Consider the following 24,877-nt stretch of genomic DNA (forward strand, 5'->3'; position numbering starts at 1 on the left):
GCTATTCGATAATAATGTTTTTTAGGATTTATTTTTCTTACCCAAAAAAACTTGGATTAATTGATCAAATGGATTCATCGCCCTGCCCTAGTGTCCGATGAGGACCGACTGCATTAAGCCTTCCATTTGCCTTATCCCCTTTCTATCCGCTCCCAATTACCACCCCTGCCTGTGTGCAGATCTCTGAAAACTGTTTATTTTCGCAGGTCTGAAGGGATTCGTTAAATCCCTCCGTGGTGGATTTGCTCTGTTACTTTTAATCACGACAAATCCAACGTCGACATTTACACAGCACTCATACTCTTAAACTGACATTTAAAACTGGTTGCCATGACAGTCCACTTTGTGTCTTTTTTATTATTTTTTGTTAGCTGACCAGTGAGGCAGCTAAGTAGTTGGTTAATATATTGGTTGGTGGTTTAGCTAGGCAGTTAAATAGTTGGTTTGGTGTTTGGTTGGTTGCCTCGCTTTTAACCACAAGGATTCGCGCCAGACTTTGCTCCAAACTGCATTGCTTGATTTGGTTTAAATTCCATGATGTTCTATGTACTATGTTCACACCTGACAGAGAAACCATACCAAGTGGGACACAATGAGATAACATTTGATTAAAGCAGACCAAGGGAGAACAGAACTGTCACTGTGTGCTACCCGCTGTGCTGTCTCATTCATTATTTCACCTATAAAATGAAGGCCCATTCATGAACAAACGCTACGTCGTTTTAGGCAATTAGTACATTAATTGCACTGAGCCATTTGTCAGATGTAATTAAAAGTCATTTGTTTGGCTTTAGCCGCATAACCCTGGTTAAAAGGAGCGGGGGAAACTATAAATAAATTGATAAATTGTTATCCCATTTTTTATTTAATGTAGAATTTGTTGTAATTCATGAAGAGCTGACCTGTGCTCCTACATCTCCCTTTAACCTGCCAAATGTGAAAAAGACAAATGAAAAAATTGTATGTTTTGTATGCATGTAATGTCACTTTAGTCATTTGCGACCTGCCAAGTATTGCATTGCACACCCTTGGTAATGTTCTGTGTTTTTCTAAGACCGATGGCTTCAACCAGACACGGAAGACCATAGCTGATCTATATAACAAAACACAGAACCCCAAAAAGTATTCCAAAACAAAAATATAGGATAACAAAACAAAACATTTTCCGTAGAGGTTTCGTGTGAAAGCTGAAAAGCTGGTATTGAGCCGAAATGCTTTAATTTCAATGTTCAAATGTTGAAATCTAGAATGTGAGACAAAATTAAAAACATGGCGTATCATGTATAAAGAATATGCGAATAGTTTGAATGGCTTAAATCAGTTGAGGATGTGGGAGAATGAGGTCAATATATAAAATGAATGTTGTCGTTTAAAATATGGAATACAGAAAAAGAAAAATGTGGAATGATGAAAAATTTGAATTTTTTTGATGTGAAAAATAGGTTTCTGACATGCCACAAATGAGCTGAACATGTTGACCTTAGAATGGTTGAAATCGGTTGAGAAATGTTTTTATAAGCACAAGAAAATGGGGAGAATAACAATACATTTAGAGAATTACGGTGCAGAATGACACACAAATAAATGACAATTTCCAGAAATATTGAAAATTCTTGGTTAGTTTTCAAGCGTTATCGGTTAAATCGGGACATTTCAGGCAGTTTAAAAAACAGCCGTTAATGCGTTTACGCCATCTTTCTAGTATTTACCGCAGTCTTCGATAAATGTTCAATTAATTTATAGCTGCAGCAATCCGGGCTTAGTGGCCAACGGCTTCCACTTCAAGGCCCGTTTCTTCGCCAGGCAATTAGCAAGGGTCCTTTTTTGCTTTCCAACAATTTCCTATTGCTTCCTGCCTCACGTCAACGAAAGAGCGGTGACCGCTCGAGTGGGCGAAAGTAGATAAAGGTCTTTAACTCCATAATGGCGGGAGGAGACGACGGATGTTGAGTGGTGAGTGGGATAGTAAATTGGCATAATAACTCAGAGCCCAGTTTTTCTTTTCCCCAATGAAAGACCTTGTTAATCAATTACAAGCATGTTAAAGGGGAATGGATATTTTGTGTTCACTCGCTTCAACTCAGAACCCTTATCTCCTTCCTGAGGCCAAAATATTACAGTAGGTACACCATTCAGCGTGAGTTCCAAACATTACAAACGTCACTTTTTTTCCAGATTTTTTTTTTTTCTTTCCGCCAAGCAGTCACTCTTCCACTGTCACCCTTTCTCTTGTTTGTCTCCCTGGCCCGTTTCCACTTCGCGGACCAAGTGTGTCACAAATGTGGGTCAGTCGCGCATGTCCCCCGCCTTCCCTTTGCTAAACTCAATTGAATTTCAGCGGGGGCCGATAAGGATGTATCGAATTCAAGCGGCTGCAAAGGTGCTGGTGAGTTAAACGAGAGAGGTTCGAGCCAAATTAGAGGCATGTTTGTGATACTTGGAACACTTGCCCCATCAGAAACTGAAACGGGTGGTGCATGGAGAGATGTTTCAGGGGATTCTTGAAGACATATCAGTCACCCGGACAGGCACCAGGAGGTCAACGAAGGTCCACTGATTAGAATATTCAGGTTAGGTCAGGTACTCTATTTGGTACTGAAATACTTCCCAGGTGTCTCAACATGTCTGTGATATACTTCATCAAAATACTCAAATAAGCAAGAATTGTACACTCAGAAAGACCCCCATAGTTGGCTGTTAAGAGTGGCCAGAGCTGGAATCGTGGAATCCAAGGCCTTATGTAGGCACTATCCTCAAGGGAACTGACTGGAAATTGACCTGTTTTTTTTTTTTTTTTTTTTTTTTTTTTTTTTTTTTTTTTTTTTGTACATGGGGGGATTCGGACCACCTGGAAACCTTTTAGTTCCACACAGACTGACCCCAAAGTGAGGTTTTAAGAGTGCTCCAAGCTGGAGTCTTGGAATCCAGGGACCTTGTTTAAGTGAACTGACATGAAATTGACTAGTTTTATGTCCATGGGTTAAGGATAGAAGAACCTGTAGAAAGCCCACAGAGGCATGTCGAGAACATTCAAACTCAAGACAAAAAGACCCCAAGCTGGAATCTTGGATTCCAGGAACTCTTAGACTGGTTTCACTTGGGCGTTGCTTTGGAAGAATGTAAGTGTGTCGTTTAGGAAGGATACACCCGGGTTGCCTTGCTCAGTCTGCTGAAATCCAACCTCAAATAACTGGTTAAAGGATATTTTCTACGACCTAAATAACTGGTTAAAGGATCTCTTCTAAGACTTTGTCCTTGCAGTTTAAAACTGAGAAAGAGTCCTCCATGTTGTAAAAATGCTGCAATGTGCTTCTGCTGCCTTTTGTTTGAACCCATCGATCTAGTCAGAAAGGATGTCAGGTAAAATGATAAGCATGATAGATTTGCCCGCAGAGAGCGAATGATGAATGGATTTCTCTTTGTCGCCCGCTTTGTCACGACATCAAAAGACACTGTGGACGCTGTTTGAGTTGGTGCCTGAGCGAGCGAGGTGGCGGAGCTGCTCTGCTTGCTGCCACCGCTGTTGATCCTCAAAGGACTCTCAGTGTAGAGTTGCTGCACGAGCGCGTGTGATGTTCAGCTTGCAGTCTGGATTTGAAAATGTCTGTGGAGGGTAGAAAAAGACGTACATTTAAGCAATTGTCTGAATGCCGCAAATGTCACTCCTGTAAAACCTTGCAAAAAAGACAAAATGACTTTCTTGTTGAGAGACAAGAAAGACAAGGATATGCTCCATGTTCCCCCGGAGCAAAGTACTTGATGACAGAACAGAAGCAAAGCTTGGCATTAAAATACTGCGTGAATACTGTGAGAGTGTGTGGGTATGAAGCCTTTTACTCTTCTCCAAACTCGAGTAATGAACCTTTTCCACGACCACGAAGGTGTTGGGGGTGTGCAGTTACAAAGGAGAACCTTTGAGGGTTCCAACCACGATGACATGAAATTGTACCTCAAAAGATCCAACTCTTTTCGCAAGGGCAGGTGTAACAGAAAATTCTGTTTCTGTCCTTCATGGTACAGTCTCCATGTTCCCAGTCTGTAACAGTTGGGAATACAAACATGGGACCTTTGAGGGTATGACTTCTGTGACAAGACATGGTATCGCAGTTTGTTCCTTTTCCAGAACCAAAAAGGCATTGGGGTGTCCCTAAGCTGTAAAAGCCAAGCCAAATCCAAACTTTTGAGGGTGGCACTCCAGTGACAATCTCTTCAACTTTTAAAGTGTGGGCATGCAGTAGGAGTCCTTTTGTGTTTGTTTTGTCTGTAACAATACCCCCAAAGGTAGGAACATGTACTTATTTTGGTAGCCTGAGATTCATTTTTTTGTCCATTGAGGCACAATCTACACTAATGTACCTCCCATAGTGCCAGTTATTGGAGTCCAGTGTTACTGTTTGTACCTTTTCCAAGACTACAAAAAGTACATTGCCAAACAGTAAAAGTGCAGAGTTAAGGGTACCTAAGGAAAGCGCGTAAGGGCACTGCAACCCTAATGGTACAAGTAGGCAGGTTTTTGTGAGAGCATTCTCATCTAGTACCCCTCCAATTGTTTTAAATTCTTCCTGGACCTAAAGGGTATTACCCAATTGCCAAGTTGTTCTAGTAAAAGCCAAGGATAAAGAAGCTGAACCTTTGAGGGGAGCCTCTCAGTTACAATTCATTGTACCCCTAAAGCTACAATGCTATACTTTCCCATGAGTGGAGGCATTCAGGAGTACTTTTGTGTTCTGTTCAGGAATGCTCCTGGTCTGTAACAGCTCCCCCCAAGGATACAATGATGCACTTTTTTTGGAGCTGCAGAGTGAATTTTCAGCCCTTAAGGTACAATTTACACTGATGTACCTGCCACACTGCCAATTAGTGGACTCCAAGGTACCTTATCCAGGAATAAAAAGTTACAAGTATGTTGCCAAACAGTAAAAGTCAAGAATCAAGGTTACCCAATCACAGCCTTTGAGGGCATCGTAATTCTAAAGGTACAATTAAGCACTTTTACTTGCCGTCTATGTGTATCCAGGTTTGCATTTGCTAGGACTTGGAGAGGAGATCTCTTGAATGTTGCAATGCGTCAAACATGACGAGACCATGAAGGAGACTCTAGCAGATGGAAGAGCACAGGTGGTGTGAAAGAAAGGGCGAGGAAGTAGGGTACGGGGGTGGTGTTGCTGTTGCGTGTGCCCGCGTTACAGCGATGACATGACAAGATGCGCACATCCACAGACGGGAGGCGGGGATAAAGCATGAGCGAAGAAGGCAGATGCCCGCCGAGAGGACAGGTGAGACGTTGGGGAGAGGTGGGGGGATGATGCGGAACAAGGCGGTGTGTTGGACGGACGACGTTAGCAGTTTTGCTACCCTCCCCCACCGTCATCCCGCAATGCTCTGCTATCTGTCAAACAGGAGTGCACTCCTCTGCCTTCCACAGTCCCTCGGCGCACTCCATCCGTCAAGCGTGGGAGCCAGAGTGTGTCTGTGCATGTGCGCTCATTTGATTGGCCCGGAGGAACACGGTTACCAGACGCTGGATGTTTACACTGCTGATACCGTATTCTCACAATAAAGACATGCTGAACACGGGCAGAGATTTTTGTGTGTTTCTCCACTTTCGCAGCTGTCCCCAACCTTTTTTGCACCATCAACCGGTCCCATCTTGGGGTAATGTGTTACTTGCCTTAGCCTTTCAGGCGGATGCACCTGATTCTCAAAATGAAGCTTCTTTGAGACAAAACGAAACCTCTTTCACACAAAATATCTTCATGTTCAGTTGCAGTACCAAATGCCCCACGGACCTGGGGAACACCGCCGTATAGAGTTTTTTGCCAGTTTCCTCCTGCAACCTTTTTTATCTGCACCTCGGCTGTTTCGCGGAGCGTGTCGGACACCGATAGCCAGTATCAGCCTCAGCCACACTCCTCCTACACTTTTTGGCCTCTTTCCTCGCACTTTGCTTCACTCCTTCTGCCCGACCTGTCATCCTTTGGTGTTCTGTCACTATCTTTGTGAACCTGGCTGCTTACCAAGGTCTGCTGAGGCTATGCAGAGGCCACTTCTCTTTATACTTTGTACGTATTCATCTTCCTTCATTGATGTGAATGGAAGGCTAGAGACATACTATGTAGATAGGTTGATAGATATGACAGATATCATACAGTGAACCTTAGCTATTAGGAAGCAAGACTAACAAAGATTAGCATACAATAGACACCCCACAAAATGTTGATTGCCTGTATTAATAGTTTAGATCTTAAAGACCAGATTTGTTATTCTCTTTTTATAGCTATGTTGAAATCAGTCGGTTCTGAGGGGCTGTCCTCTCTCATGCAAATGAGCCACTGCTCAACCCGCCCCCTCTACTCTACAGGTCAATAATCATACTTTTCCACTCCGGTCCAGTAGGTAGTGGTAATGTCATTTACAAAAGTATTTTCCTGTGTTTAATGAATAATAGGAGTTTTGCTTTTAGAAATTAGAAACCTTTCTATATAGTCCAATTATGCTACAGCAGTACTAATTGAATAATAATCAAATATATCTAAGATAGCTCTAAAGCTGGCTATCATTTCAATGGATGGCATTCTTGATATCTTGACCCGCACTAAAACCCCTGTACAGACCTGTGCAGTTTCTGCATAGTCTTGTGGAGTGAGGTTAAAATTACAGCTGATATCTTGAAATATCTGGAATGTTACCATTAAGAGACATGACAAGTTTGAACATTTTGGCAGCATCCATCATGGCTTCCCAAAATACTCAGTCCTCATGCTTTGGTTTAAACGCCACAAGAAGAGTCATTGAGAGAAGGCCGAGGGTGAAATATGACAAAGATCATTAGCTCAGTATGCGCCGGTGGCTGCACTTTATCTCAAAGGTCTTTTATCTCACCTCATTTCTCTTTTTCCTCAGCCGTCGTTTGCCACTTGAGTCTAATTAAATATTCAATCTGTGGATGTAATGTCCAAATAATTCCATCTTCCATCTTTGTGAGTTTCACCGAGGCGTCGAGTAGAATTTACTAGACGTGTGCACAGGAGGTGACCGTTTTCCCCACCCGTGTGCTCTCTGCCCATCCACTTGAGACTCCAGCTTCCTGTTGTTCTTTACCATGCAAAGACACAGATGATTTGAGTGGATGTGACTCGCCGTGCAAGCGCCACCTGTTTCCTGGCTGTCAAGTGCCACTTTACAGGGCCTGACACCTGCTGCTTCTATTATTTTAGGGAGCAAGCATTGTTAAGATCCAATGTGTATAGACTGAGGAATCTCATCACGCAGCAAGATATAGACCCACAACAATGACAGAGGACGTCAGGAGCAAAATATGGAAGGTTGTAAACTGGCCAAGTCAATTTCCAGACTTAAACCCTATAGAGCATGCATTTTCCAGAGAGAGACTGACGTGTCAATTTTGAAGGTTTGATGCCTGTAGCTTCTATTACCTGTATATAAGGAAACAAGCATTGTGAAGACCAGTCGATGCCAAGTGCTAATTATAGTCTGCAACCAGTCATTGTGTTTAGCTCAAGAAATCTCAGTTCCCAGCAAGATAATGTCCCAAAATACACAAAACCCAAACCACAAAGGATTTCATCAAGGCCAAGAAACACAAGGTTCTTAACAGACCAAGTTAATCTCCAGACTTAAAGCCTATGAAGCATGCATTTAGGTGTTTTGAGGGGGCTGTGCTGTTGAAATTGGGCGGTTTTGAGGGATATGTCCTGTTGAAATCAGGCGGTTTTGGAAGGGCTGTGCTGTTGAAATCAGGAGGTTTTGAGGGACGTCTCGTTGAAAATCTGACGGCTTTGAGGGGTCTGTCCTGTTGAAATCATGGGTGGTGAGGGGGTTGTATTGTTGAAATCAGGCAGTGTTGAGAGAGCTGTCCTGTTGATATCAGATGGTTTGGAGGGGATGTGCTGTTGAAATTGAGTGATTTTGAGTAGTCTGTCCCATTGAAATCTGGCAGTTTTGAGGGGTTCCTGTCCTATGCCAATTAACAGAAGCTAACGTTTATGTTTTCTGTGCATCCAATAACTCTGCAGCTCTCCTTAGCACTCCAGACACCCAAATACATATATACAAGCAATTAAAAAGTCCTTATATAAACATACAAGCATTGAATAACATCATACCCATCGTATAATCAAGTTGGTCAATTAAAAGTGGTAGGCAATAAGTTGCACACAAATAAGCACACGCATACACAATGCTGATGAAAACATAACTTGGGTGGTGGTAATAAAGGGGATACTTTGGATCATGATCCTTAAAAACAATTGCTTATAGAAATGAGTCATTGTCTTGTGATGTATATCCTCAGTCCTGTGAGAGTGTAGCAATAACAAAGACAAAACCGTGATTTGAGTTTTCGTTGTTCACTCTCCAAGGTTGTCAGCACTCTGTTTATCCAAACAAAATAATGGCAGTCGCTTCTTGTCCTGATGGCAGATAGTGATACTGTTGCTGCCCAAGTATGTGTTGCACTTGCTGATAAGTTGGAATCTTTAATGTGAAGTGACTGACTGCTTTTATTACTGTGTTTTAATAAACCAGGTACTGCTTAATATACAGGTGAATCTCAGTGAATTAGAACATGATAGAAAGCTTTATTTCAGTAGTAGAATCACAAAGTGAAACCCGCGTACGAAAATACTTCTCAGAAGGCAAATTCTGACCTTATTTCTGTTAAAAATGATTTGGATTGTTTCTTATGTAATCTAATTTCTTCACATGGTAGGTTTTTTAAGCTGAACTCTTCAAAATTATTTAAAATGGTATTCTGCGTGGAGTAATCGTCTATAATATTTGTGTTTCAGATCTTAGAACAATCTACATGCATCACTTGCTCTTATCGTACTTCCTAGGCGCCATTTACCCGAGGGGAATGGCTGCAGTCACGTCACCAAATTTAGGACTTGCGACGTGGCTAAAACTTATTCAAGACTCGACTTGACTTGAAATACATGACATGACAGTCGTACTGTTTACATCTGAAAATCTGACAAGACTTGAAACTCACTTGCGACTTGCATACTGTATATGAGACTTACTCCCACCTCTGCCAGTTACTACTTTCCTATTAGCCAAGGCTTTGGCGGAAACAGGAAGAGCTGAGGATAGGTTCAGGTTAAGAAAATACAAACAGCTGAATTTATGAATAGCGAAACGCGAATAGGCGCATGTTTACTGTACTCAAATAAATTGAGTTTTCCACAGTTATTCATTGTTATTATTTGTATGGTAATTTCATCATTGCTAAACGAACAAGTCAAACTGTGGACAAAGACTTGTCTCTGCAATCCAAATAGTTAAGGCCTCTTTCTACTCCCGCGGTCGCGCGGCCGACAACGCCCGCATTGCATCACGTGACCGACGAATTGACCCGCGCAGCACCTCTGCGTAGCTTGCCGCGCACCCGACAAAAATAGTTGCTGCGTGTCGAACGCCGCGGAGATCATCTCTCGTGATTGTTCCGTTTTAGTCACATGCTGTGATGACGTACCAGCGTGCCCATTGGTTCTACATACCATCTGCGTCGCCGCCTTCTCGATCGATTTTGCAGCATAATTAAACGTATCATCTGGTCGTCTGGGTCCATTTGTTCTGTCGCGGTCGCCATTGTTGTTGCTTTGTTCCTTATTACTGAAACAAAAGTTAAAACGGCTACCGGAAATGGCAAAACAAAATGCAGAGGAAACTCCGTCCTGTGGTATCCTATCCAATACCAGCCGTAGTGACACCCCCCGACTTGGAGGAGAACTGCAGCACACTTTCAAAACAGCGTGCGTGGGTTGCGCTCGAGTATAAAGGCAAACTACGCGTGGGACAGCCGCAGTGACGTCAGCGCCTTTAGACATCCATCCCGCAAAAGTTCAAGTCAACGATATACTTGCCGCGAGGGTAGCGGATGAACAATAAGCAATGTTTTCCATTAGAAAGGCAGCATGTTGCAGATACATCAGGGCGATCCACACGCGTTGCTATCGCCTGTGGCCGTCGCAGGTTAAGCACGCTCATTAATTTCTCTAGTTTCTCCCCTGCCGGGGCCACTGCTTGCTTCCCAGACGTGCTGCGTATGCTAATAGGCTTCGGCTTGCCATCTTTTTCTTTCTTTTTTTTTTTTTTTTTTTGCCGGCCGGCCGAGATGCTTTGAAAAGGCAGAGGAGGCGAGAGAAGAGACAAGGCAGACGGGATTTGATGAATAATATACCTTGCATGGTGGCTGTGCAGCTTGGATGTGAACAGTTGATATTTTTTGTACCAAATGCTAATTAAATGGTCACACAGTAGTGTCTTGACTTACTTCATTAAATTGAATATAAAGAAACAGTTTGTGCATCATGATTAATTCATTATGGCTCTTTCTGATGTGCGTGACTTGGCCAAACGAAGAAAACTTTCACAACTACTGTAAGTGACTCAGTAACTGCAGTAATATTAGTCTTTGTTCACAGAGGATAAAGAATATATGCCTGTGAGTATTATATTTCTGTGTTGAAGCACATTTTGTGTTCAATTATCTGTTGCTTAGGGAGTTCTGACACTGCCACATTGATGCTATTTGTTAGCACTTCAATGGCGATTCCCATTATGTGTTAGCCTTAACCAAGCAGACTTAATGGCAACGTTATGTGGTTGTTTTAAATACGCATTTAATTTGATGTTTACCAACTAAGAGTGGCAAGAAACAGCGTGAAGCTTTTTTTTTGAAGAATTGTTGACTTGCTATCTACCAAATTGTTGCCTGTTATGAAGTGCGTTGAGTTGAGTTGAGAGATGCAGTATGCCGTGCAGATGTTGTGGCGTTCTCTCCCTCCATCTAGTGGTGGTGTGTCTGGAGCTTACTTGCAACTTTAAATTTGGTATGCAGCACAAAGCAAAAAAAACCCAAAACATTATGTATATTGTAACCAATCGTGACCATCGCACACAATCACTGTATTGTGATACCACTGATATCGTTAGCACAATTTTGTGATTATACCGTATTTTCACTGTCCGATGTACACTTCTATTTTTTCGGCTTTTTTTTTTGCCAATGATTTTTCGTGTTCAATAACATTTTATACCCTTCCTGTACAAGATGGCCTTCTTTCTCCAACACATTCATGCAAACACTGTATCGCGATACCATTGATATCGCTGTCATGAGTTATTTTGCTATCCCAACCCTGAATCATCTTTCATCGGAAATAAACTGTGAGGAAAAGGAGCGAGTTGACAAAGTATCTCCATCAAGAAGCATCGGTCCCCCACCCCAGAAGTCATATAAACTAAGAGCCCTGCCACTTAGCAACATGTCCCCTGTTGCTCTCCATAGAAATGAAGCAAATAAAAGCCTTTTTCTGTTTGCTCGTAAAAGACAAGAACAAGCGCGTGGCATCAATGAAGTCGTCCTGGTTTGCACAGAGTTAGCATCTGAGTCAAAGGTTAGCGCCTACGCTGAAAACGCAGAGCTTTGAAGTCGCTCCTTGGGGGGTGCCACACGGGGGCTCGGTGCAGCGGCGGGGGGTTCGGGAAGTGGCTTGCTGATGTGGTATGTCCCCAACACCCTAATGGTGCACTTTCAGTCGCTGTATTTAACAAACGGTAACAAAATAAAGCTGTGAAAACACATTCATTCATTCACATTCATCCAATTGACACCCACGCACTCAATGCGCAGACTTGCTAACCAGAGCTAACAACAGCTGACTAAACTCTCATTCGCTGACGCCAACGTCAATCACCACGCCAGGCCCTACCTACGCCTAACACTACAGTATAGAGCGTGAGGATAGTGACTCCAAGTGGACAAAAGTAATACCTACACCTCACGTGGATTTTGCACTTGCACTACTTTGCTACGACCTGCAGAGGCGCTGTCGAGACAGCCTCCACTAGTTTGCTTTTTAAGCAAGTCTCCAACATGATGTTGCCAGCTTTGGGTAGTTGAGCTACATCGCACCAGTACACAGGGAAGGAAAATACTTGAAAATGAACAATTAAGAGCAATGAAGTGATCATGTGCCCTGCAAGTGGCCGCGATAGGCTCACTTGCAAAATCATCAATTTCCCCTACCCCTTGAATGACAAAATAACACGTCCATTGCATAAAAAACATTTGAGGGGGGGGGGGGGGGGGGGGGGGGAAACCTCATCTTGAGGTGAGCAAGCGGTCGTGTATGGATTTGCAGATAAGGAGTGGGGGAAAAAGTCAGGTTGCAATTTTCCGCTGACAGTCGATGGCGAGATGACGCGCCGTTCCACTCCTGCCTCATTTTCCACCTCGTGTACCTCCTTCTACTCGCACCAGTAATCCACACTGATAAAAGGATCTGTGTGTGTGTGTGTGTGTGTGTGTGTGTGTGTGTGTGAGACTTACTGTGTGTAGTAGAATCAATATATACTCTCCCTTCCACAATATTAGGTACGGTCCAAAACAAGATGTGCATCAGTCTGCCTTTACAAAGATAACCGGAGACCTCTCAGGCCAGACATAGTGATGGTGACAAATTCCTCCATCTCACTGGTTTTGTCACTTATAATTTTTCTAATAAATACAATTAATAATTCATTAATAAAAAAGAAATAATAATAATACATTCTTTACTACAGTGCATCTGTTTCTGCTGTGGTGGTTTTTCAAGTGCCACATAAACAAAAAAAATTGTTGTTGAATAAATACAATAAAAAATTATAATAATACATACATATTTAATAATAATAATAATAATACTTGTTTATTAATCAAATGCACTGCACTGCCTTAGTGCACTTGGACATAAACTCATACCGCAAAAAGTCCAACAAATACTTGTATATGATAGATAAAAAAATAAATTAAATAATGATAAATGTATCCAATCAGTACATGAAAAAAGGAATATAAATTCTCCACCTTTGTCCGGATTATCACAGGCCATCACTCGCCTCCATTTTGTTGAAATTGGCTCTGTAGCTTTTGCGTAATTGCAAACACACAAGCCGAAAAATGGAAACAAATCATATTTTTCTTTGTTGTTTCAGATGAGCAAAAAGGATACATTGTTGGATTGTTTGACGCACCCATGATTGCTGTGATGTTCTTCTCTTCTCTTTTGCAGGAGACCGACTTACTGGACGTAGCGTACATCAAAGATGCCCGCAATGGAAAATGCACCAAAACGCCAAAGGTGAGCCCAGCTTGGGTACACTATTGATTATAAGTGACCAAGACAAAAAAACCAAAACGAAAAGACCACATGCACTTTGTCGGTTTGAGCGAGCGATTCTAAACAGGGCACGTGACGCCTAAAATGGCCGACGCCTCGGAAATCCATTACCGCGAAATGGAGACGAGCTGTCTGAGGGGGTGATGAGGCCAACAGGAAAAGGAAGGATGCGAGGAAAGGTGGAAGGCTGGAAGTCTCTTCGGACTGTACACTATGGTAGTTAGCAGGCTGCTATCAGGTTCAATACATTTTGTTTGATTCTTATTTTTATCAATAATTTACAAAAATAATAAAGTGAAATGAATGAATGAATGAAAGTGAAATATTAACCAACCAACACATCGCACAATTTAACATAAATGTGGCTATTACGCCTGATGGTATGGTCAGATTTCATTTTTGTTGAATTTTTCCAACAATTGAAATGATTAATATCTGTCAACAAATGATAAATAAAGATAACACAATGAAAATAAAATATGATTATTTATAGTTAATCGAGTCACGTGTACAATTAATTTATAATAATTGAATACATGTTTATAATTGAATTTATTTTATTTATAATTTATTGATGAATAAATAGATAATAAATAAAATGATAAATAAATAGTAATACATCAACTTTGTGAATTAAATTCAATAAATGCACCATACTGCTTTAGTGTAACATTGTGGTCCCGTACTTATACCCCAAAACAGTCCTAACAAATAAAAATTCAATAATAATAATAACAAAAAATGAAACAAAATGTTGGACACATTATTTTTTTAGAACACAACACAATTTTCGAATGTTCCGCTTTTCTTACAGATTCAGATTCTGTAAATGCATCTGCTTTTTTATCATCGGCTTGTTGTTTAGGAAGGGGGGAATTGCTCGTCTTTTTTTTTTTTTTAGGTCCCTGCACTGCACAGCCGAATCAAGTTAGCTTTAAAAATGAATGAAGAAAATCAATATCACTGATCAACAGTAGCGAAGTATCATCGCTCCATGAGACGGAGAGGATAGCGAGAGAGGGAAAGCGTTCATCCCTCTTCATTTAATTCTCCTGTTTCTGTGTTGATTTGTGCGGCCAAATTGCCCCAAACCGACGTGGCCGCCGACAGCTTCGCCACCGAATTGGACGTAGTCACGCTCCGCAGACGGCGTATCTCGCCTGTTCTGATCTCGTTTCCCTGCTACGCCTGCTTCACGTTTCTTTCTTTCAGGGGAAAAAAAAAAATGCAGCTCATTGTCTCGCCCCCGAATGCGTGGGCGGCCCGCCGACGACCTCGTGCCACCCTGCCTGAGAGCGTTCGCCGCTCCTACGTGACTCATACGCCGCTCATCCGTCTGATGAAAACGCGTTTGACGCATATTGTTGTCTGCTCTGGTTAAAGCTTCAAAATGTTTAATGCCACTCCCAGTTAAGGTTTACTGCCAAACTAAACATAAAAACAAAGAAAATTACACTTTATCTAAAGCAACATAGCTTTGCCTTAGGGAATTCCACTTAGCTTAATGCTGACAAACAATACGAAACCCCGTTAACATGCTGACGGTTAACGTCAACAGTTGCAGTTTTAGAAGCAACGCATATTTGAACGCAAAAGGTAGAGCAACACTTTTAGACAGATAATATAACAATACTTAGAGGCATACATTCTTTATCCTCTATGAAGAATGACCTACATTCCAGCATCTTACTGATATCACCGTTGTCGTAAAAGAAAAAAATGCTATTCAGAATAATGGCGTTTCCTTTCATTTCAGTAGGGAAAGATGATTTAAGTTAGTCTTCACTACATGTGCAATTCCGGTGTATTTCCCCCCCCCCCCCCCCCCCCCCCCCCCGCCCATCTCAAATCATCTAAAAGCTATTTCTTTTTCAGGGTAATCTTGTAAAATGAGTTTGAAATTAGTTTACGTTTTGGGATCTTACTTTGTGGTATATTGAGGGTTTAATTATTCATCTAAACTCTTCACGGCAGGGCTCGATTCCTATATACTGTAGGGGATGACTGTGAACACGCACACGCACCCACCCACACACCCACACACACGCACACACTCACACTCAGATGAGCGACACTGTCCTTGCCGGCACTAATTAGCATGTGCCCACCCGGTCGTCATTCAGGATGATGAGATCGGTGGCTTGTCAGAGCGACGCTTTGTGCGCCAGGGCGGATCTCCGAGTCAATCACAGATGAGTGGAGGCACGCGTTGTCTTCTTTTCTTCTCTTTACCGACTCTCTGTGGTTATTTTTAGTGCTTTTGTGGCCGTCACTGAAGGTTCTCGCCGCGGCGGCGGCAACGCGAGTGCTGCGGGTTTCGTTTTTTGCAATCCAAAGCCTCTGTTGAGCCACTTTGCTTCGGCTAAAGTTTGTTTTTACTGGGAGACACACGAAGCAGTGCAGTTTGATTCAAAATCAAGCAGTCTTTTTTGTTTTCATTGTGTAAAGCTTTGAAATGTAGCAAAATAATAGATTGGTGCAGTGGATTGAAATGAATGGAAATGCCATGAATCCATTGCAGCCTACATCCCAGTACATTTAAAGATGTTTTTTAATAAAGAAAATGCCACTCTATAATATGGTACTTACAATTAGGGCTGCAGCTAATGGTTGTTTTAATAATCGATGAATCTGTTGATTTTTTTTTGGGATAAATCGATGAATCGGATTTGAACTTTTTTTTAGAAAACCAAACAATATTTCAAATTGACAGTGCAGAAAATGCACAAACATAAATTGAATCATAATCCATTTAGTTTTACTGGTTTGGGCCGTAACATGTCAGATAATTGGCAAAAATGTTAATTGTTTTCCATCATTAAAGGTGTTTGCAAATGTCTTATTTTGATGAAATATAAAGTTAACCAGTCTGCTTTATTATTCGAATAAATATCATGATTAATATTTCCTGTTTAGAGGCTGAAATTCCGAGGATTTGGGCAGTTTTAGTTAAACCTGAACAAGGTCTTTCAACGTTTAATCAATTATCCGAAATCATCAATTCATTTGATACTCGATTAGTTGTCGATTAATCTAGTTACAATACGTAAAGATATAGCAATAACATAATAGAATAGAATGCAAAGAAATGTGTTGTAGCACTGTCTGTTTTCAAATATCCGTCGCTTAAAATGTTATAATAATGCCACATAGCTCATATTTGTTAGCCCGTCTATGGCATTTCCCATTTTATGCTAGCATTAAGCTAGTGGATTTAAAGGCGACGTTATGTGGTTGATTTCTCTTTGTTTTATATTTAGTTTGACAGTAAAAAGCTAGAAGCCTTTTTTTTTTTTTTTTTTTAATTCACTATATCAAATTGCTGCTTGTTGGGAAGTGAGCTGAGTTGAGTCAAAAATCAAATCAAACAAATCGTCCGAACGACGGCTAGTGTCTTGAAAAAGCTGTACGTCGGGTCACTTGTGTCTCGAGGCACCACTGTACCGCCGCTTCCCTCCTGCTCAGGAAAGGGATTTACCATTTCCAAAGTGTACCGTTGCAAGCTAAATGGCCGAGTATGGCTTCCCGGCAGTGTCGGCTTGCAGTTCGCCCCAGTAGGCTGCTGCTAAATACGGCTCAGCCAGTGTGTGCCCAGCCTTGTAACCGGATCTGGATAAAGACCAGCAGGCCCTCGGCTCGACGTGGACCACAATAGCAGCTTACTGTATATCTGAGAGTGCGGACACGATGTGGTAAACGCTATCATCGTCATCATCGGCACAAAGTGATTCAGAACTACAACAAAACTGTTGCTTGATGCAGGAAGACCTCAGATTTTGGGGGGGAAATACAAAAAAATTAATTTGAGGCTCAAAATGTGCTCATTGTGAATTATCCGTCATCCATTTTCTCTAGCGCTTGTAGGTGAGATTGAACCCCGATCCTCAGAACTGTGAGGCAGACGTGCCAAACAGTGGACCACCAGGCGCACCCCTGTTTGAATACTAAAACAGAAAAATGATTTAGCCCCTGTCAAAACAATTTGGCAGGGTGCATGCGTGAAATGGGCTTTTGAGAACAAGTCACGACCCATGTATAGCGTCACATCTCACATCTCCAAAATAATTACTTTTGAGGAAGCAAAAAAAAAAAAAAAAACACCATCATGCTTGAGTTACCAAACACTGCATCGTTCAAGTTGATATTATATCTTGTCACTATCATATACCATTGCTCACCAACCCTTGCACACCAGCACCCCAAAATCACGTTCCATTCGCTCCTTTAATACACTTAAAAGTTTGCTCATTTATGACGCTGTCATTGATTAAAATGGTAAAATACAATGCCAGCTTTCCACATCAAAGTTTGTGCTTCCGCCAACACCCCCGACTGCGGTTTTATCATCTTGCCAAACTCTTTCTCAAAGGCCACGAGTGATGCAATAAATAAAAGGATGAGCTGACCAAGGAGTTTAATAGGCAGGAAAGAATCTGCACTCACTCAATTTCTGGGCTTGGCCGATTCTTTGTCCAACAAAGCTCGAACTATCTTCACTCGTAATTGTCTAAGAAAAACATAGACTTTCAATCTTGAGGCGACACAATTGCCATACGGCTCCCCCACAATGAGAGAAGAGGCGAACACTTCTCAGACAGCTGAGCGCTCAAAAGAGTTAATCGATATGTTCTCAAGCTATTGTCAACCCTTTGAATTGCTTAATAATTCGTAAAAAATAGCAGACGACATGAGGAAAGGCGACAGGACCGATTTGTGTAAAAAAATATGAAATTGACCATATTCGGACACTCAGTCATGACTAAAAATATGGGCATCCGTGGGGGATAGTCATCTCTCAACAGCCCATTGTAGAGGCTGCTCCTTCAGCGTCGCAATAAATCCAAAGAAAAAGCAAAACACACGGAAAACTAATTTCAAGGCGTATTTTACAAATCCCGCTTTGAGGTGTGCCGCTAGAGATAAGGACTTAATTAGGATGTTGTTGTCGGAGCAACACAGATTACGCCGCTTAAGACAGTCGACGTGAAACGAGAGTATTAACATTGTTTCTCTTTCTGGTGCGCCGCCTTCATGATAACCACGTACAAAAAAAAAATACGTGCGGTGGGGAAGGTGGATGATCCGCCTGGCGGGTGGGGGTTGCGGCTCTCATCTGTTCGCGGTAGCCCATCCGAAAATGGCTCTGACAAATCCGTACGTGTTCGAGAGGTCACAACCCTCACAGAGAGTTGTAACGACACACCAGAGCTGTTTGGTTGTTAGCTCATGAGGGCTAGCCATACCGATAATCGGACTGGATTTTCGCATTTTCCCCTCTTTAACGTTCAACAGATTGAATGTTTTCTTTTTAGGAAAGCGTAACATCAATACTTTTTCACAAAATGTGCTCTCTTTCCCAGGACCCAATAAATGAAATATTGACATTTAACAGCTAAAAGACCCCCAGCAAATCCATTCTCGTATGGGCGGTTGTGGCCTTTGGGTGACCTCTTGGCAGGGGAGCGCTCGGAGGTGTTAGGCAGCAGTGGAATGAGAAGAGCTGCGGTGCCAGCGAATGCAACGCAGGCTTGTCACTGCAATTCCCCGTTATTTTTTTGCTTGTCACTTGAAACGAGGTCGACAAACAAACCCATCGACTCATACCTCATATTAAAGCCCTCATGGGCTCTCTTCAGCTCTGCTACTATTTTCTCATTGTGTCATCATATGGTCGCAGAGTGACGCAAAACCCCCAGTTTAACAACAGGTGAAAGAACAGAAAGATACCGTATTGCACTGCATGCTACCCCTGGCTTCATGGCTAAAGATGATGTAACTGCGCAATGTAATGCCGCTATTCTCGATATGCCTCAGTAGCCGTCGTTAAACAGGTGTAACGGTCGCGAGCGCGACAACGCTGGGATTAGTGCCAAACCATTAAAAAGGCCCGAGGTGATGGTGTTGCTTTTTAATTCCATATGAGGAAAATATACATATATTATGTAGAAATATGAAAATGCACTTTAGGTTCATCCTGAAATTTCACTCCAAAGCCCAATAGTGACTTGTATTTGCAATGGTTCTACTCTTTATAGTTCATTTTTAAATGTAAATCCCACTAAATTGATCGATTAACATCTGACCAGACGGACAGCTGACCGTTAAAAGTCTGAGAGCACGAACCCTAAACAAAACACGGTCAATAGTCACTTGTGTATATTTGATATCTTCCTTAGTGGCTATTGAACTCCGACCTCGACCTTTCAGATTGAGCTACCGTCTGAGCCGATTACATTAAAAGATTCCATGGATTATTGATTTCCTTAAAAGAATCCGAGGCTCTCTCCGTGATGGTCACGGACCAATGAGCACAAGTGGCAGCAAAAAGGTTAGCATGATTGACCGATTTGGCTTTGGGTTTCTCCTTCTGTCAAAGACTCAGACGAATTCCCCCTCTGTGCCATTAACGCCTGGCGAGAAATCGAAGGCGACGCTCATTGGCTTTGACGCTGGCCGGTCCGTCGAACAACGTGAAATGGAGAGTTGCGTGATGGACACAGATTACTATCTTGGTGAAAAAGGGTACGGGGAAGCACAATGGTGCACCTGTCTTCCCCCACCCCCAATCAAAATGTCTCCAACAGACTGTTACTTTGTCTTCGAACTTCCTGAGTATCTCATCTTGTGTTCCAAAGGAAGGAAAGAAGGGATATTGCTTTTCCAAAAGCATGAACTGCATTAAGCCCTCATGAACAATTTGCACAATAACGATTGATTTCTCTCGAACAAACAATGTAAATACACTGTGAGCCTTATTAAACATAACTCAGACAATACCCAAACAACCATCGGGATCGATGCCGAGTTCACAAAAGGGCAAATGTAGTGTTGCCGACTGTAAGTCAGGAAGTTCTGCAAACTACTCCACTCGTGCATTTTAGAAGAAGGAACTGAATTTGAACGTGAGCTCTGGTCCTGTAGACTTTCGGCATCTAAACCCATGGCGATGCAATACGATGTGACGTTTTGTTAAACACAGCAAAGGTCGACAAAGGCAGACCTTGGAGATGATCCAATAAGCAGGAAGTGTTTGGGACAGGCTGAAGAAAATATGCAGTGGGCTGAAGGCCAGCATTATAACAGGCACTGTATTTGTATGTCTTTGCTCCTGTGAGTTAAAACCAACTCCCTTTTTCTGAAGGTGTCCTAGCCATCGTGCTGATCAGCACCCTGGTCATCTTTGAACTTGATTGAGTTTCCCTTGATTTGCTTGAGGAAACTGTTTGCCAAAATGGATTTGCACCTCGCACCTGCGAAAGGGTGACAACCTCCCTCTGAAGTCTTAGTATGGAGTGACATCTGCATCACTTTCTATATACTGGAGCCATTGCACTTCTCCAAGCCTCAGTCCTACTTAACTACGCTCAGTAGATTCCCTCATTAACGTTTGACTTACTTGAACAGAGGACCTTGTTTCTGTTAAGTACATTCTAACCTGGGACTTTGTGTATATTCTATCAGATCACTTTAATATGGGTCTTAATGTAGATTTGGTAAACTGCATGTAATCCGTGACCTAGTCTCTTTTTAGTAGACTCACCCTAATCTGTGATATTGTCAGGATTCAGTAGACTCATTCGCTAACTGGGGACCTTGTCTACATACGCAGTTGTGAGACTCACTCTAATGTAAGACCTTCTCTTGGTTCCAAAGATTATTAATCTGTGATCTTGTCTACATTTTTTCAACTCACTCTGATGTGGGATATATTATTTGCACGGAAGCTAACCTTGGACCTTGTCTACATTTGTTAGACTCACCTCCAAACTGTCGACCTTGTCTGTATTCTGTAAACTTTAACCTGGCACAAAGTTCTATTGACTCCAACCTGAGAACTTGCCTACAATTGGTAGATTCACTGTGTCGGGAACCTTGTCTTTGTTCACTATACTCTAACCTGGGACCATGTCTACAGTTAATACACTCAAACCTGGGATCTTGTCTTCGTTCATTAGACTCCAACCTGGACTCTTCTATAGATTTCTGACTCCTTTGCTAGACCATAATCTACATTCACTAGTGCTACTCTCAGACTTTGTAAACATTCGTTTGACTGACCTTAAGCTGCAACCTTTTCTCTAGACAGCAGATTCTAACGTTGGACCTTACCTGTATTTGGTAGACACTCTAACCTAGGACTTACTTTTAACACCTTGTCTATATTTAGTTAGTTACTCTGTCACCTTGGACCTTGTCTATATTCTGTAGAATCTTAATTTACCTAGGACTTTGACTATGTTCAGTAGACTTGTTAATTAACCTAGAACGTTGTCGATATTTAGTTTTCCAACTCTGACCAGGGTCTTTGTTTTCATCTATGAGACTTGTTTGCTAACCTGGTACCTTGTGAAAAATCAGTAGACTCTTAACTATGTAGAACCTTGTCTACAGTCAGTCAGTTGACCCAATTTGACCTGTTTGGCTGTATTCACAGGTGAGTTGTTGTGGTCTAGGAGCATTTCATACGGCAGCTAGTTTCACAGATCACACCTGCGACGACAGGGAATGGCCCTTCTTCCACTTCGGGCTCAACGTACGTTGGTTGTGCGCCGGGTTTGTTGCCACGGAAACCGCCGGTAGACGAGCACGGGAGGTAACGAGGGCGACTAAGGTTCTCTGGTGCACGGTGGCTCTTCTTTTCCTCTCTGTTGTGTGCTGTAATTGGAGATGATGATATAATTAAATGGATTCTCATAGCGATGAAACGACCTGAGTTATTATCGTTTTTTTTCTTTCTGCTTTTTTTTTTTTTTTTTTTTTTTTTTTGGCGCTCCAGTGAACACACAAGCGACGTGGATTGATTCTGTTTCATCAACATCCAAACTTCCTGCCTGATTAATGAGGGCACACATCTGCAGTCGGCTGAGATAGGAAACACATCAAAACGTATTTTTCAACACTTACTTCCTGGAGGATTCTCAGCGAAAGAGCTTTGCTTTTTATTGGCAGCAAAAAAGCGCCTTAAAGTGACTCATGCCATTGATTGAAAAGTGTGAGTCATTTTAACCACAGCAGCGCTAAAGGTGCGATGCTAATGATCGTCACTTCAGAGGTGATGCTCGCTCCCAGTTAGATAAGCGCGCCGCCAGCGGCCAACTTTCTCGACATTTCCTCTATCAATTGGCCGTGCTTTAATTGGAGCCGATCAATATCTCCCTTGAATTTCGCGCCACCTTGTTATCATCCGTCTTTTTCGTGACAAACAAGCGTAGGGGGTGGAGGGATGAAGTGATGGCTCAGCTCTTGGGATTTTTTTTTGTTTTTGTTTTTTCTTTAAATTGCTGCCACGGTCACACCAGCCACCCATTGATCACATAGGTGAGGCGAGAGTGAACACGTCACACGCCACCACCATGATCATTTTCTGTTTGTGTGTGCTTTAGCGTCCTTTGCCGCAGAGAAACATTAGGCCACCTTTTTAACTACCCCTTCCAACCACACCAGCGTGTCCGCGGGCTTATTTAGTTTTCGATAGCAAATTTTAAGAGGGGATGAAAAGGCATATTTGTAATTTCTCTGTGGTCTTAAAGGCACACTTTATATCCTCAAAACGACTTCAAAAGGAGTCAATAATTCCGCCAGATGTTTCGTCCTTCCTTTTTCTTTAGCACATTTTAAACACTCACAGGCCACTTCATTAGGTACACCAGAGGTCCAATAAAAGAGCTAGTTAAAAAAGTCTGTCTTTACAGAGAGTCAGTCAGTCTTTTGGCCTGATAATCACGTCTCTTTGGGTTGTTTTCCGTCGTTTTGGAGCCGTCAAGGATCACGGACCTGTCCGCTCTCAGCAGCAAATAATCCCAAGCTTTGTTTAAAGTCACAGTCCTCCTTTGGCTCAATTTGTGTGTGTCTGCTTTGCGACTCAGCTACAGGGGCAGACGGCACGAGGATGTCCAAAACAGCAGGCTTTCTACATCACGCAGCAGCTCACAACGGCGAATTGCTAACTGGCCACTGCAGGCATAAATCCTCGCAGTCACCGCCCGGGAGGATTTAGGGAGGATCTTCTAACCTTTGTACACATATTCGAAGACCCAAATCTCAATTTGATCATGTTGGATGGATTGTTGCACACATTGTCAAATAAAAAAAATAAATAAAGTAAATCTAGTAGGAACATGGTGTCTCACACAAACTGACTGTTCTCCAATTAGGGGTGAGACAGTGATGACAGGCAATAAAACGCATCTCCCATGAGGAAGGGTCCTCATATGGCATAATTAGTTTATGACTTTGTTATGGCTCTTACGCTGTGTTTGCGTTGTCATATACAGGTGAAGATGATTGACCGGTGGTGAATTGTGAAAAATGGAGTAAGTTGGTTTAATGTGAGCCATTATGTCAACTTTTGCAGCGCACGTTGTCGTACAAAACCATCAGTTTGGTCTACAATGACCACCCACAAGGCCAGACTCGCTCGTATGGACCCCGTGTTGGTCTTTACGACACTTGTAGACTGTCTCCCTTTCCGACAGTACTGGAACATCTGTTTTTTTTCCTGCAGTTATAGACAGGTGGTCTTTCCTTCAGTTGTAGAACACGTTGGTCTTTCAAACAGCTGTGGACTGTTGGTCTTTCCTTTAGCGCACCGGTGTCAAACCCGAGGCCCGGGGGCCAGATCCGGCCCGCCACATCGTTTTATGTGGCCCGCGAAAGCAAATCGTGTGTCAACTTCCATGGTTCTTGCTAAAATCTGTTAGAAATGTTTGTATAATATTCATATGTCGTAAATAGTAATGACCTATTGTAAGCATGTTTTGCCTCCAAACCCCTTTTACAGTTATTTGAACAATCGTTGAACAAACCATTATCCTTGACTCCTGATTACAAAACTAGTTATCCATCAATTTGTTGTCTATGTGTAATAATGTTATGAGGCAATTCAACATTGATATGTTTTTTTTTTGTAGACCGTCTCCTACTTTTGTGGAGCATGCTGGTCTTTCCCACAGTTGTAGACCACGTTGTTTTTTTCCCAATACATTAGCTGGCAACCAGGAAGGCACAGATGCACATACTGTACAGTACGCCCACATGACGAGCATGGATGGTGCAAAAATAGACGTGAAACAGTCAGACTGGAAGAACCGGCATGGACATTTTAAGCAAATTGCACTGAACCCTCCGCAACCAACAAGTGATCAATTGCTTATTCACTGTACCTGACGGCTGCATTAAAATTAAAGGGCCACGCAGTCCGATGATGTGTGTGCAGCTGCATAGTAAAAGCCACATAATCATACGTAAATATGGTCCAAAAAAATACAATGGAACATTTCGTTTCCAAATCAACCACAAAATGTCCTACACAGACTGGCAAAAGGAATGTATTATTTTTCTTTTTTTTTAGCCCCTAGTTCAGCCCTAGGCTCCCCAGGGGGAGGAACCACAATGGGGTCTCAGAGTAAATAATTGACTGTGCAGCCCTCAGGCTGCGGATCGTGACCCACTGGTGGTGCAGCGTGGAGGCAGCATATGTCCACTCCCCCCTGAGCTGTTTTCACTGTTGCCAAAACAGCCTTCTGCGTCCCAATATTCCATCTTATACATTCGGGACACGGAGCAGATTTCTACTCTCATGACATTGTTTTCAATTTCTTCTTTTAATATGATAAAGTAGCTGTTTTTTTTAATGGGGCACATTCCTCAGCCGTGGAGGCTGAGGAATGTGTGTGTGGCCAACACGTGAC

General features: G+C 42.3%; 1 protein-coding gene across 2 annotated transcripts in view; it reads left to right on the top strand.

Moving 5' to 3' along the window:
* Positions 1-24,877, top strand: part of plcb1l (phospholipase C beta 1-like) — a 78,369-nt gene that overhangs the window by 14,779 nt on the left and 38,713 nt on the right. For both annotated transcript variants that reach the window (XM_061704201.1, XM_061704202.1), the window contains one exon: positions 13,080-13,148. In XM_061704201.1, the coding sequence (XP_061560185.1) occupies positions 13,080-13,148 (69 nt within the window). The remainder of the gene's footprint in view (positions 1-13,079; positions 13,149-24,877) is intronic.

The sequence above is a fragment of the Phycodurus eques genome, chromosome 18, assembly GCF_024500275.1.
Source record: "Phycodurus eques isolate BA_2022a chromosome 18, UOR_Pequ_1.1, whole genome shotgun sequence".
NCBI lineage: Eukaryota > Metazoa > Chordata > Actinopteri > Syngnathiformes > Syngnathidae > Phycodurus > Phycodurus eques.